Source organism: Cricetulus griseus, chromosome 2, assembly GCF_003668045.3.
Source record: "Cricetulus griseus strain 17A/GY chromosome 2, alternate assembly CriGri-PICRH-1.0, whole genome shotgun sequence".
In the NCBI taxonomy this organism is placed as follows: Eukaryota; Metazoa; Chordata; class Mammalia; order Rodentia; family Cricetidae; genus Cricetulus; species Cricetulus griseus.
In genome coordinates, this window is record NC_048595.1 from 372234849 (window position 1) to 372248849 (window position 14001).

At 54.9% G+C, this 14001-nt stretch overlaps 1 protein-coding gene across 1 annotated transcript in view; it reads left to right on the plus strand.

Moving 5' to 3' along the window:
- Positions 1 to 12068, plus strand: part of Adgrb1 (adhesion G protein-coupled receptor B1) — a 56372-nt gene extending 44304 nt beyond the window's left edge. Inside the window, 8 exon segments of the mRNA XM_035439169.1 lie at positions 4320 to 4491; positions 6044 to 6139; positions 7494 to 7533; positions 9800 to 10315; positions 10318 to 10481; positions 11203 to 11238; positions 11401 to 11508; positions 11871 to 12068. Of these exon segments, the coding sequence (XP_035295060.1) occupies positions 4320 to 4491; positions 6044 to 6139; positions 7494 to 7533; positions 9800 to 10315; positions 10318 to 10481; positions 11203 to 11238; positions 11401 to 11508; positions 11871 to 12068 (1330 nt within the window).
- The last annotated feature ends 1933 nt before the right edge of the window (positions 12069 to 14001 follow it).

Below are 14001 nucleotides of genomic sequence, written 5' to 3' on the forward strand. Positions count from 1 at the left end.
GGGTGGGGGGAGACACAATGCTCCTCCCACACTACTCAGCTGTGAGTTGTCCTGGGAGTGAGGGATGACATCGGGGTCACTGCTGCCTCAGCTTAGGGACATACAGGGTCACAGGAAATTGGGGTAGTAGTCTTGCCCTGCCCAGAGTTCTCCCTGTCCCACCTTCTACATCCCACAGCTAGTGTGCTGGTGTCTTTGTGGGGGTCCCACCCCTGCCCCTCCCCTCTGTGCCTGTCTTGCTTGGTGTCTTTCTCTGTCTCTCACTGTCTCTTTTTCTGGTTCCTCCTTCTCTGCCCAGTGACTTCCTGGGTGCCTGGTGGGCTCTGGCCCTGGATAGAGCCTTTGAGTGGGCTAAAATAGCTCTGTCACTGTGCTGGTTGCTCTGTGACGGAGAGTTTGGGCCTGAGCTTCTAGCGTCAGCCTTGCTGTCTACCCCAGAACAGTGGGCCCACATCAGAGTCTGAGCCCCACACACGTGGGTTGAGCTGTGGCTGAGTTGTAGGTGTGGAGGTCTCCTTGAATTCTCCAGCACTGGCCTGCTTGATTTGCTCTTAGAATAGCCACCAGGAAGCTACCAAGTCTTTATCCTCTTTTATCAGAGTAAACAGAGGCTTAGGGAATAGGGAAAGCTGGGGGAGCTGGAATTAGACCCCAATTACGGGTGTCCTGGGCCAACACCTAGATGGGAAGGCACCCACCTGCTGTGCGTGCATGCACACCACACACACACACACACACACACACACACACACACACACACAGAGAGAGAGAGAGAGAGAGAGAGAGAGAGAGAGAGAGAGAGAGAGAGAGAAAGAGAGAGACAGGGCTGCCATACAGCTCAGCCTATTTCTGCTCTCCTTGTGAGACCTGCAGGTGGGCCCTCCTCCATGACCCAACCTATGTGATGACATCTGGCATGCCTATGTGGGAGGAGAAGGGTATCAAGGCCTCCTTCAGATCTTGCTGCTGTCTACACGTAGAGACTGAGGCATGCTGTCAGTCAGCACATGCTGGCAGCCTGCAGTCCTGCCCATCTCACTCCCTACCCTAGGCTTGGGTCCCTCAGATGACAGAGCCTCAGGCTGCTCCTCTCTGCTCCTCACCTCGAGGTTTCGAGGGAACCTGTTTGCTTTTGTTTCAGCCTTTGATTTCACTTGCAGTCAGCTGCGCGTGCCCCCCCTCGGGCGTGCCCTCACGTGTGCCGAGTGCGGAGTCTTCTCTGCTGCCGAAGCCACCTCCGACGCCACCAGTAATGCCATGTTAGTGCCTTGCTGCCACCTTGGAGCAGCCCTGTATAGGCTCTGATCTCTCCTGAGTCACATGTTTGTTTTATGTTTTTCTTTCATTTCTTTCATTTCTGCCGTCCCCTCTGGATTTCCAAGGCAGCCCTGCCCTCTACCTGCAAGCTCGGCTCCCCCCACTCAAGGCCTGCTTGCTTGCAGCATATAAGACACTTGGGAGGCAAGGAGTGGGCCAGCGAAGGTATTAGAATGGGACTGAATCCAAGGACAGTTGGAGTGGGCCTGCACTGCTTCCTGCTGCTCCCTGAGCCCCCCCCCCCCCAACAATGCTGGCCCAGAGCCTGGCTTCAGCTCCCACCTCCACAAGACAAGTGGATAGGGGACAGAATCATGTGAGTGTGTGCATATGAGTGTTTGGTGGGGGTTGGGGGCTAGGGAGCAGATAATGAACCTGTGCCCATTGTTCACATGTGAGTAGCTGGATATGTATACAGTATATATGCCAGTGTGCATAGTGATGGTGCCTATGTGTGGGAGTGGGTATGCTCACAGAGTGCAAGGGTGCATAGAGATTCCCATATGTGAGAGTAGCTGGGTGTGTGGACAGTGTACCCATGTGTAAGGGTGACTAGTATGTGCAGACATGGGAAAAAAGTGTGCAAGTGTGAACGTGCAAGCAAGTGAATGGTGAATAAGTGTGAATATGTGTGTGGGGGGGTTGTACCTGTAAGTGTATAACCGTAAGTTTAAGTATGTAACTACGTATGGACAAAGAGATATAGATGCAGGTATAACCGAGATGTGCTGTCCCCTTTGGGAATATGTGTTGTGGGTCCGTGTGGATATGAAGATACAGCCATGGGAACAAGACACCAAGAACAAGGGATGGTGATCCACTGACTTGGCTGTGACAACATCACTGTGTTTCGGGTGGGTGGAGTTTAGCATAGAAGGCCATCTCGTCCAGGCCCCTGCCTCCTTCAGGTCATAGCAATGACAGAGACCCCAAGCACTAACCCTCTCAGATCCTGGTGTGTACTGGAGCCCAGAATTCTTGGTGTGTCAGGCAGGTATGAGGGCTAGATTAGGCTGGATGGTTAGAGGATGTGCAGGGTAGAGCACCCGGCCAAGTCGAGGAGCCTCTTCCCACAGTGGGCCCCCTATTGTTGTGAGCCCCACTGGCCACCTTGGAATCAGCAGGGTTTCTGGGTGGGGTCCAGCCTGAGCTAAGCACCTGAGTCCTGGGATCCTGAAAGTCAGGTAGCAGCTAGTAGTTGTGGTGACATCCAGGCCTCACTGGAGCTCTTCTGGTGCTCTGGGGTATCTGAGTTCTTAGGGAGCTTGTGACTCCTCTCCCTCTGGGTTCCTGGGGAAGTGATTTGAAAACTGGTGGTCAGAGGAGATGGAGAAATGGCAAGGCTGATCTTGTGGGAAGTCAAGGGGTCTCTGCTGATGGGGTGCTCTGTTCCTATACCAGATGCAGGTGACATGAGGTATCAGGGGTCCTAGCTCAAAGAATGTCTGCTCTGAAGGGGAGGGAGGTGTTATGGGCTCAGTGCTATGGTGGGAACAAGTCTAGAGCTGAGAATGGCCCTGCCGATGACTGGAAGTCATTTACTAGAAGGCCAGCCTGCCATTTTTCTGTTTCGGCTTCAGGGACAGATGGAGGGGAGTAGAGGGATACTTTTGGCTTCTGCAGCTGTAGGGGAGGGAGGTGGAGTAGCTGGCACTATGTGAGGAGGCCTCACAACATCCTCAACTCCAGAAGTATAGGTAGGGTCAGCAGGGACCCAGGAGTTGGGGCTTTGTGCCTCACGTGGGGTTCCCTCTAAGAAGGAGGTGATAAATTGTATAGTTGACTGGAAATAGGGTCCGTATGAGGGACAGCTTAGGAGCCCACACTTCAGGGCATCAGCATGAACTGGGGAAGGTGAACTGACAGAGATCTGGGTAGGGCTGAGAGTGGCAGTTCTGAGTGCCCTGGCTACAGGTGGCTACTCTGTTCACCAAGTGATGACAGCTGTGGCTAGGGGCAGGAAGCTCCCCAGGGTCAGCATTACATAGATTCATAAAGGCACAAAGGTATTCCTGGAAGAGATCATGGTAAAGGGCCAGCTCTGTGGCCTCAGAGGCCAGGGAGGTAAGGATAACAGACCCCACATAGGAACCCTACCAGGACTGTACTCTGGTCTGTTGGGAGTTTGGGGAAATCCTCTGAACTCTCCCACAATCTCTGCTACCCTAGATCCCACTGTGTTCAGTCCTCTTCTCCCATCTACTGCCTTGGGGGAACAGTATGACCCCCAAGAGAGGAGGAACAAGTGATCCTGATGTCCACCTGATTCCTGGAAATGACAAGGGCTACAGACAGGCCACAGTGGCTCCTGGGTATCACAGTGGTGCTGAGGTTGGGGTCAAGGTGCAGTTCTCAAGCACTCCCATGTCCCATGGCCTCAAGGCAGCACTGTGTCACCACCTGAGCATGGGGGAAAGCTCAGTGGTTGACATACAGGCCAGGTACTGATGGAGAGGACGGTAGGCTCAGGCTGCCAGGTCTCTGTGCCAGCCAGGTGCTCCAAGAAGAGACTGAGGGCTGAAGGCAGGGGCACAGGAGGGCATTGAGATGCAGGAGGGTAGCTACAGCCCCAGAAGAGGAAGAACGCCCTTCGTGTCTGTTCTGTCTGTATTGGTCTCTTCTCTGACCCTTTGGCCTTGTCCAACTGTCCATTGTCTGTCCTGTCTCTCCCTCACAATTTCTCTCTCCTTCTCTCAGTATCTCCCAAGACTCCTGTCTCCCTCAGCCATCTTGTATTGCAGTTGGGGCCCTGGGGCTCTAGATCCAGGGCCCAGGGCCTGGAAGATGGAATCAGGGGCTACCTTGCTCCATGCATCTCTCCTGTCCCTATGCCCTTACTGTCTGTCTCCCTTCTGTCACCTCCTGGCCAGGGTCCAAGTTCTCTCCCAAAGAGCTCCTCTACCGGGTCCCTTGCAAGCCCTCAGGCCTGGGGATGGGGGAAAAGGGTGTCCTTACGAGAGGTGGAGCACCCATGGGGCCGCTCTGACACCCTCCATCCCCAGGGCCTCCCTGTGGAGCTCCTGCGTGGTGCTGCCGTTGCTGGCTCTGACCTGGATGTCTGCTGTGCTTGCTGTCACCGACCGCCGCTCCGCCCTCTTCCAGATCCTCTTCGCTGTCTTTGACTCACTGGAGGGCTTCGTTATCGTGATGGTGCACTGCATTCTGCGCAGAGAGGTGGGCGCCCTGGGCCGGGGATCCACTGTGTCCCCTCGAGGTGGGCTTGTGCCCAGCATGTAGTCAGGGTTGTGGGGAATGGCCCCCTTTTGGAGGATATCTTATTTTCAAATCCTTGAATCCTTTCAAGTCCTTATCAACTATGGGGGGTCTGTTACTGGCAGCACAGAGTAGGAGAGCCAGTACTAGATGCCTGTGGCATTCTGAACCTTTCAGAAGGTGAGAGAACATGAGGGTCTATCCAGCTATGTTCTGATGGCCATCAGCAGGAGACAGTAATGACACTGAGTCGTTGTCCTGATCTTGGGGGGCTGCACTGTGGACGGAAATGTATCTTACCTCAACAGACCAACCTCTGCTCCAGATGGAATCAGGACATGGCTGGGGCTCAGAGAGACCTGCTGCCTCCCATTTGCCTTAGAACCTCCTAGAATGCTGCTAAGGGATTTGAACTGCAGCAGGTACAAGAGGACAAAAATCGAATGTAGCTGCAGGAACCAGGGACCTCAGTGGACAGAAAGGACTGGCTGGCAGGACAGGGAAGAGGTCAGATGCCACTAGCCCTCTAGGGAGGTTCCGGAGGAGCACCCTGGGAAAGAGTGCTCCCCACAAAGCCTGTGCCCTCCTTCCACCTCCCTTTGCTGGTCATGTGTCACTTAGATGTGGGAAGCCACCAAGCACCACGGCAGCTCACAGAAAGAAAGTGACTGGGTCCCTGTGCCCTGGTCACCTAAGCACTGCATCCACAATTCTTGGAAGCTCCCCCACACACACACACACACCAGGTGCTGTGACTTGTAGCCCACAGGCAGGTGAAGTCTAGCCGCATGTTGTACTCTGAAGTCACACTCTTGCCTTCTGCTCCTCCCTCAGTGTTCTGGCGCCTGCAAGACCAGCTAACTGAAAGTAGGCACTTCGGGAAGGTAACAGGACAACTGTCAGCAGAATAGCAGGGCATCCCACTAAGATCTGGCCCAAGAGTGGCATCTGCACAAAACCTTGTGGTCAGGAAATTAAGATGTGAACAACAGCCAAAAGGCTCAAAACTCGCTGTTGGGTAGGATAAGCACATGGAGCCAGCTTCAGCCCTTGTATATGGTTCCTGCTGCAGGTCTCAGCACCTCACAGCTATCTCCAGAGTCTGGATTTTGGGATAATGTTTGACCCTGTGTCTGCCCTCAAGCTGATTACCCTGGGTGATTAGCCACTTTCTTAGGTGGCTCTTCTCGCCAAGATCTCTGCTGGCCTTGTGGCTGGCCTTAGCCTTGTCCATATAACCTGCCTTGAGGAGCAGGCTTATCATCTATAGTCAGGATGGGTTTTGGGGGTGCTGAATGGCCCTGAAGCCAGGTACCTGCCTTAGGCTAATGTTCTTACAGTGACCTCCAGCCAGTGGAATCTGCAGCTCCTTCCCAGCATCAGAAACTCAAAATGTTTGCATCTTACATCCTTTCTCCTAGCACAAGGGGCACTACCTTCTTACAGAGAGTGCTTTTGCAGAGGGTGCTATGTGGGGCTGTGGCTCTCTGCTGACATGCTTTCTCTCCTCCAGGTCCAGGATGCTGTGAAGTGTCGTGTGGTAGACCGCCAAGAAGAAGGCAATGGGGACTCAGGGGGCTCCTTCCAGAATGGCCACGCCCAGCTCATGGTAGGACTGATTGCCTGGGGATGCAAGCTGTCCCACCAGGGACCTCTGGGTTCTTCCTGTACCCAGAGTTCTGCTGGGCTCTGGTAGCCCTATCAGATGAACTCTGAACCCAGTTTGTAATTGGGGAAACTAAGGCCAAGTTGAAATCCTTTACCCAGGGTTTTGAGCTGGGTAAAGCTGTTGGTGAGTTGGGTGGGGGCTGGTGTGCATCCTTGCCTTCTTCAAACCATGCCCATCCAGAACTGTGCACAAGCCAACTGTGAGTTTGCCCATACAGACTACTTCAACTATGGGATCTAGGCCCAGTAGCCTCTGAGCAGAGCCCTGGGCTCTGTGGCCAATTTTCTACCCCGTTGGCATCACCCATTATGTTATCCCAGGTGTCCAGGGGTAAGGCACTGGGGAGCATTCCAGGTGGTATCTACACAGGGCCAACCCTCTAGGCCTCAGTGCCACCATCTAGAGGGACCAAGTGTCAGCTGGACAGGTACTTTGTCATTTGGGGACACAGCTTTCCCTCTTCTTGATGTTTCTCCTGGCCCAACCTCTGACCTCAGGGGAAGACTGCCACCTTCCCAGTATCCTGGCTCCTGCATTTCAGGGAAAGACCTCCAGTTTGAGATTAAAGGCCAGACTGACCCCCTTGGAGCCCTGTGGCCTCTGGATGGGTCTTCTAGACCCAAGCTCCTAAGGTGGTCCTGGTTCACCACCATGGCCTCCCCAGCTGCTGACCTCAGAGATGCAGTGGGGACCATGTCTCTGCTTTAGGGGAGGCTGGTGCTGGCCCAGGTCTGTGTCTGTCCCCTGCTGTCTGTCTTGGATGGAATGGCAGAAATTCTGGAAGCCCTGGTGGCTGCATGGCTTTGGGGGGCATGGCCAGAGGGCAGAGGCCGGCTGCTCCGAGATGCCTTGAAGGGAGAGCACGCATGGTTGATCGCACGTACACACAGGCAGACACAAACACATGCATGGATCCTTCACATAAATGCAGAGATGTAAAGGCTGGCTCATGTGTGAATCATAAACACAGTGCTCCTCTCAACATACATGTTCATGCTCACACAGTATGGTCCTCTGTCCTCACAAAGGCACATATACCATGAACACACAGAAACACAGCTCACACATGCATGTGAATGCTGCTAGACACACCCATGGCATACAGATGCATGGCCACACCAGGTGGTCCATGGACTAACAATGTGGGCTGGGGTTCTTGATGACAATATCTGTATATTCGTGACCTCTGAGGTGTGGGTGTGGCTTTGGTGGCCCCCTTCCTACCACCCTGCAGGTTGCAATCCAACCTGCTACCAGCCCTGCCCTCATCCTGCCCTCGGTCTCTGTCTTGCAGACGGACTTTGAGAAGGATGTGGATCTGGCCTGTAGATCAGGTGAGCACCTGACAGGTGAGAGCCATGGTGGCCAGTCGGCCCATCTGCTTCTTTCTTTACTCCCACATCTGTGTGCCCTACCTGTCCCCATCCCACACCCACTGCCACATGGCCCAGCCGGGGCTCCCTCCTCCCCAAGGCTTCAGGAGTCCTGTGGGTGTGAGCCCAAGAAAGCTGTCATGGAGCCCATGCTGGGCTGGGACCATCACTGGTACCCTTTCATCTGTCTGTCTCTCCCTTTCCCCTCATAGGGCAGAGCAGATAGGCCAGTTCTGTGTGAGGCCCAGCCCCTGCTCCTGCCTCTGCCTACACACTCCATTGTCACATGCCTCCTACCTGCCCTGCCTCAAGTACCCATGTTCTGTGTTGTCTTTGTGTCTTCATTGTTAAGCTGGGGTGGGGGAAGGCAGGTTGCCTTCTGAGAATGTGATACCTCAGTAGCGAGAGGAAAGCAAGGGGAAGGACCTGCTGCTGGGACCCTTGGCTAACACTGAGCTTCCTAGAAGCAAAGTCATGTTCCCAGTGTCAGGTTATAGCACCTGAGGATCAGGGGCCAGGGCAATAGCAGATGGTCTCTGGCTATGGATGGGGCCATCTGGCCTTACTCCATCTGGTTCCCAAGTGGGAATGTCAGCTGCTGCCTGGGTGGGATTCTTGGAGGAGGTGACCTCGAAATGGTGCCAAAAAAAATTCTTCCTTGGTCTTCAGTGATCCAGTTCCATAGCCTGCCTATCCAAGAGATGGCTCTGGCCCTGGGGCGGGGAGGTGCCAGCCCACCCTGGTGTACTCTGGGCTCCCTTTGCCCAGCTGTGCCTGAGCACAAGGTGCTGTGGGCTGAATGTATCTGATGGGCACATGATAGGTGTCTATGGGTAGGTGTCCATGGTGGGACAGAATCCCTGCTGATAGAGGAATGAGCTGTGTGCAGGCCAAGGAAGTCCTTGAGATGACGTTGAGATGCCCTTGGAGATGGGCATACAGGTTGATAGGAATGATGGCTATCTCTGGGGTGTTGGGGGAGGGCTTCAGGAGGACAATGCTGGGTATATTAGTTACTGTTCTATTGCTGTGAAGAGACACCATGGCCAAGGCAGCTCTTATGAAAGAAAGCTATTGGGGGCTCGCTTACAGTTTCAGAGATTTAGTCCATTGTCATCATGGTGGGGAGCATGGTGACATGCAAGCAGGCACTGGCAAGGTAGCTAAGAGCTACATCATGATTCACAGGCAGACACACTGTGGGCATGGGGTGGGCTTTTGAAGCCTTAAAGCCCACCCCCAGTGACACAGTGACATGCTTCCCCTAACAAGGCCACACCTCCTAATCGTATTCAAATAGTACCACTCCCTGATGACTAAGCATTCAAAAATAAGCCTGGGGGCTGGGGGTCATTCTTAATCAGACTGCCACACTGGATGATAGTCTGAAAGAGCCAAAGGTTGTCATTGAAGGTGAGCTGGGGGTGAGGGACCTTTGGCCTGGGAAACTAGGATATTGTTCATGAGCATAGTTGATGAGATCCCTAGAGCTGCTGGTGGGCCCCAATCCTGGGCTAGGTGTGACCAGAACAGGCAGTATGCAGACCTGGGCCAGGTTTCCTAAGAAGGGGATGTGACCTTGCTCTGGAGAGTGTTCCCAGGAGGAGCTAATCTGGTACTCTACTGGCCAGGGGGGCTAAGTTGATGGCCTAGTGACAGATGGGATGCATGTTGAGCTGGAGCCCAGGCCAGATGATGGACAGCTTGGGATAGCCAACCCAAGAGAGGTAGATGGGAGGGAACTTCGGGAAGGGCAGAGGGGCAAGCAAGGCAGGAGAGCCCTTCCGAGGAGTTGAGCTTATGTGCCAGGTCTTGTGGTCCTTAGGGCTGATGTGCCTGTGCCAAGCACAATCTCCCTGCAAGGACTCATGTGTAGCAGGAGTACTGGAGGGGAGCTAGGGTCTCACTAGAAGAAGCTGTTCTGCCCACCTTGTTCCTGTGCCTTCTATTTGCCTTTCAGAATTGCCATGATAGGCTGACAATGAGCGACAATCTTTGGTTGTCTTGGGAGGCAGGCAGAGACCTGAGTGGGCCAGCCTCCTGGGAAAAGGCAAAGGAACTTTGGTTGTCCAAGTGCCAGCTTGGGTCTGGGGTGGGTGTCAGGTCTGGTGTGGGTAGAGACCAGGGTGGCAGCAGTGTTGGCCAGGCTGAGCCCCTGCTGCTGTAGACCGGCCTCACTATTCTGACCCCCTCTTCCTATATGTTGTCCTTTCCCATGTCCCATTAGTGCTGAACAAAGACATCACAGCCTGTCGCACAGCTACCATCACAGGCACCTTCAAGCGACCATCACTGCCTGAAGAGGAAAAGCTCAAGCTGGCCAAGGGCCCACCTCCCACCTTCAACAGTCTGCCAGCTAATGTGTCCAAGCTGCACCTGCACGGTTCGCCCCGCTACCCCGGTGGGCCACTGCCCGACTTCCCCAACCACTCTCTCACCCTCAAAAAGGACAAGGCTCCCAAGTCCTCCTTTATTGGAGATGGGGACATCTTCAAGAAACTGGACTCAGAGCTGAGCCGGGCCCAGGAGAAGGCTCTGGACACGAGCTATGTGATCCTGCCCACAGCCACAGCCACACTGCGGCCCAAACCCAAGGAGGAGCCCAAGCACAGCATCAACATTGACCAGATGCCCCAGACGCGCCTCATCCACCTGAGCGTGGCGCCCGATGCCAGCTTCCCCACCCGTAACCCACCTGCCCGTGAGCCCCCAGGTGGTGCGCCCCCTGAGGCACCCCCTGCCCAGCCCCACCCCCTCCACCCCAGCAGCCCCTACCCCCACCACCCACCCTGGAGCCTGCACCCCCAAGCCTGGGGGACACAGGGGAGCCTGCAGCCCACCCAGGACCCAGTCCAGGTGCTGGGACCAAGAATGAGAACGTGGCCACCCTTTCAGTGAGCTCCCTGGAGGTGAGGGTGGTTCAGAGTCTGCAGAGCAGAGATGGGTGGACCCCCAGCCAAGGGCTAGTACTTCCATGCCTTCTAGGCTCGGGGTGTGTCAGAAGTGGGTAGGGCTGGCCCAGGGACAGAATCTGTATGTACTTAAGCCCATTTCACATAGCAATAGTCTTTGTGGCCAGCCTGGTGCTTGTCCTGCCCTTGAGTCTTGTTCAGGCCTTAGGACATGGGACTGAGGATGGGACTCTTGGGGAGCCCTTGCCCTACTCAAGGATGTGACACCATTTGGCTTTCAATCTCTTAGGTACAGCCAGCACCCTGAGTTCACTGTTAGGATTCCAACCGTGTGGCCCCTACATCAGATCTCCTTGATCTGTGTGGCCTGGCTGAGCTGGACACTTCAGAGGGAGAACAAGGGCAAATAGGCCTTGAGCAGTTAGGGGAGACCTCACTGCACACAAAGTATTTGGGGTAGCCTTGCAGTAAGGGCCCTGAGACCCCACCCACATTTTATCATTGTCAGGAGTTTCCCTTTGGTCTCAGCACACCCTCTAGACCCAGAGCTGGGCCTGTATCCCTAGGGAACAGGCAACCTGGGTACCTGATACACTCTTAGAATGTCCCCTGAAGGCAGGTTGGTGTCTCTCCAGCTGTCAGGCGGGAGGGCCTGGATATGTGGTCTAGGCCGTTTTAGGGAACACTTTGCCCATGCACACAACCCTCTCTCCTGCAGCGGCGGAAATCACGGTATGCAGAACTGGACTTTGAGGTAAGTGCAGGTGCCTCTCTCTGGACAAACAGGCTGGGTCTTTTCAGCAAGTGGGAGCTGGGGAAGGGCTCAGAGTTGGAGTCCAGGGGCCAGCAGCAGGTGGGACAAAGGGGTGGCTGTGGATGCCCATCCTGGCTCAGGACTCATGGCCGCAACCCACAGAAGATCATGCACACGCGGAAACGACACCAGGACATGTTCCAGGACCTGAACCGGAAGCTGCAGCATGCTGCTGAGAAGGAGAAGGAAGTGCCAGGCGTAGACAGCAAGGTCAGAAGGGTGGGCTCTGCTCCAGCCATACGGGCGCTTGCCTATTTCCTTCACACCCCCAATCACTAGATTCTTGGCTGGCCTTTCCCTGTGCTGTCTGTCCCCCTCGGATGTGCAAAGGGCAGGGCAGGAGGAGCCTGAGCCTGGCCCTGTCTGGCAGGTTCCACACTATTCGCTCCCACAGTACTGACCCTGACCCCATCATGAGAGCTGCAGCTACTACAAAGACTGGGGCTGTGGGCTGCATGAGTTGCTCCTCTCTGGGAATCCCTCCCTAAGAGCCCTCTTCTCTCTTCTCCTTTCTCTCCCGTGGAATCACTCCCATTCACCCCTGCCCTGCCTACACCACTGGCATCGAGTAGCCAGAGAAACAGCAGACTCCCAACAAGAGGGCATGGGAGAGCCTCCGCAAGCCCCATGGGACTCCCGCCTGGGTGAAAAAGGAGCTGGAGCCACTGCCCCCTTCTCCACTGGAGCTTCGGAGTGTGGAGTGGGAGAAGGCAGGTGCCACCATCCCACTGGTTGGCCAGGACATCATTGATCTCCAGACCGAGGTCTGAGCGGGCGGGCTGTGGCCCCACACCGGGCCATCAGGTGGGAAGCTGCTCTGCCCGCTCCACCATAGGACGGGCACAGATGCGCTCGCAGTGGCGGGCCGGGTTCAGCCCCGGCCTCAGGGCGCTCAGAGGCGGCCAGGCAGAGGGCCCGCGGTGCTGGGACCAGAGCCAGAAACAGGACAGGAGGTGTCATGGCCCGCGGGCACAGGGCTCCAGAGGCCAGATGGTGCCTCAGACTCTGCCCTCCTTGGGCAAGCCCGGACAGGCAGGCAGGCGGCTGTGGACACGGACAGGCCTGGTGTGGCCAGCATCCCCAGGATGCCCACCTCAGCCGCCACTGCAGAAGACTGCCTGTGGCCCGCCAGCCTGGCTCCGTTTTTTAGACACCCCTACCCCTTGGGAAGCAGCCAGACCCCCACCCCACTCCCTTCCAGGACCCTGGGCCCCTCTCAGACCCAGGCAGAGAGCATGGTCCTGACCCAGAGACCCAGGGGCAGGACTGAGGCCACTCTGGAAAGAAGCGGGGTGGGGAATCTATTTTTTCTCTCCTTTTCTTTTCTTCAATAAAAAGATTTAAAAACCCAGCGCTTTATTATCTATTCTTTCTCTGTAGCAGCCTGGCCCCATTCAGTGGCAATTGGGCTGCTCCTGCCCTGCATGCCTGCCCTCTCTCTACATGGTACTCAGAGTCTAGACTTACCTCAATTCTCTACCTCAGGAGCACCTGGTCCCAGAGTCACCTGTGAATGACAAAGTTAACAGGTAGCAATTTAAGAAAACAACTGGAAATGGTGAAAGGAAGCAAAAAGTGTACCTGGAGTCTAGGGTTCTTACCAGCAGCCTCCCTGAGCCCATCTTGGACAGGCCTGCCCCACTGGTCTGTACAGCCCATTACTGACTGACTCCCTTTTTTCCATCACTAAGTACCTCCTGTCCCCAGGCCATGGTGATTCTATCCATCCACAGAGTGAAATGTGAGAGTGGAAATATGAGCATATTCAGATCACCAGAGCCACCTTCCCTGATCCCATCCCAGCTTAAGCATTCTTGCATTTCCCAGAGCTTCCAGCAGGTGGCAGCCTAAGCCATTCCAGGAGTCTGGCTGGGAAACCAGGAGGCCCCTCCTTCCCCAACCCTGGGAGGGCACAAACTTGAACCTCTGCAGACAGAACTCTTCAGGCCTCTTCTTCAGACTGCAACTTGAGCTGGAACCCAGATACAGACCATTGGCCCTGATGGGTATATGGACCCCCTAGCACCCCAAAATGCCAAGAGCTGGAAAAGGAGTACAACCCAGTACGGGTTGCTTTCATACCCTCACCTGAATATTTTCCCTTCCTTCCTATGAATCTCACTGTGGGCATGTCTTTGACACACACCCTACACAAGCCTTTTTAGCAGGCAGAGACAGGATAGGGGTGGGCACTTTTGGTACAGTAACCACAGTGAGCTCAGGTAATACTCTGGATGCAAACATGGGTGGGTGAATAACAAGTGAGAAGTGACATGTCCTCAGATGCCCAGAGAAGGGCATGTAGAGCCTGGCACAGACCCTAGAGGCAGACCACAAACAAAACAAAAACTACCAATGTTTTGGCAACAAAATAGATGCAGCCTTGACCATGTGGTGGCTAATATGAACTGTGTGCACCTGTGCAAATGTTCTGCAATGGAAGGTTTCTGAGCCTTATCACAGCACCCCCTGCAGGTTATATGGAAGATCTATCACACTACACTGCACAGTCTGTACACTTGCCCTGTCTTCCAGACCTGGGGGGCTTCCTATGAATTGAGTGGCCATGGTCTCCTCCTTGCCTCTGACTATTAAGAATAAAAGAATCTTGGAGGACCTATGGGTACATGTAGAGAAGGCCCTGGGATTCCAGCACCCTGCCTGTGCAGGAAGCATGTGCATATGAGCCAAGTCTGGGTCTGG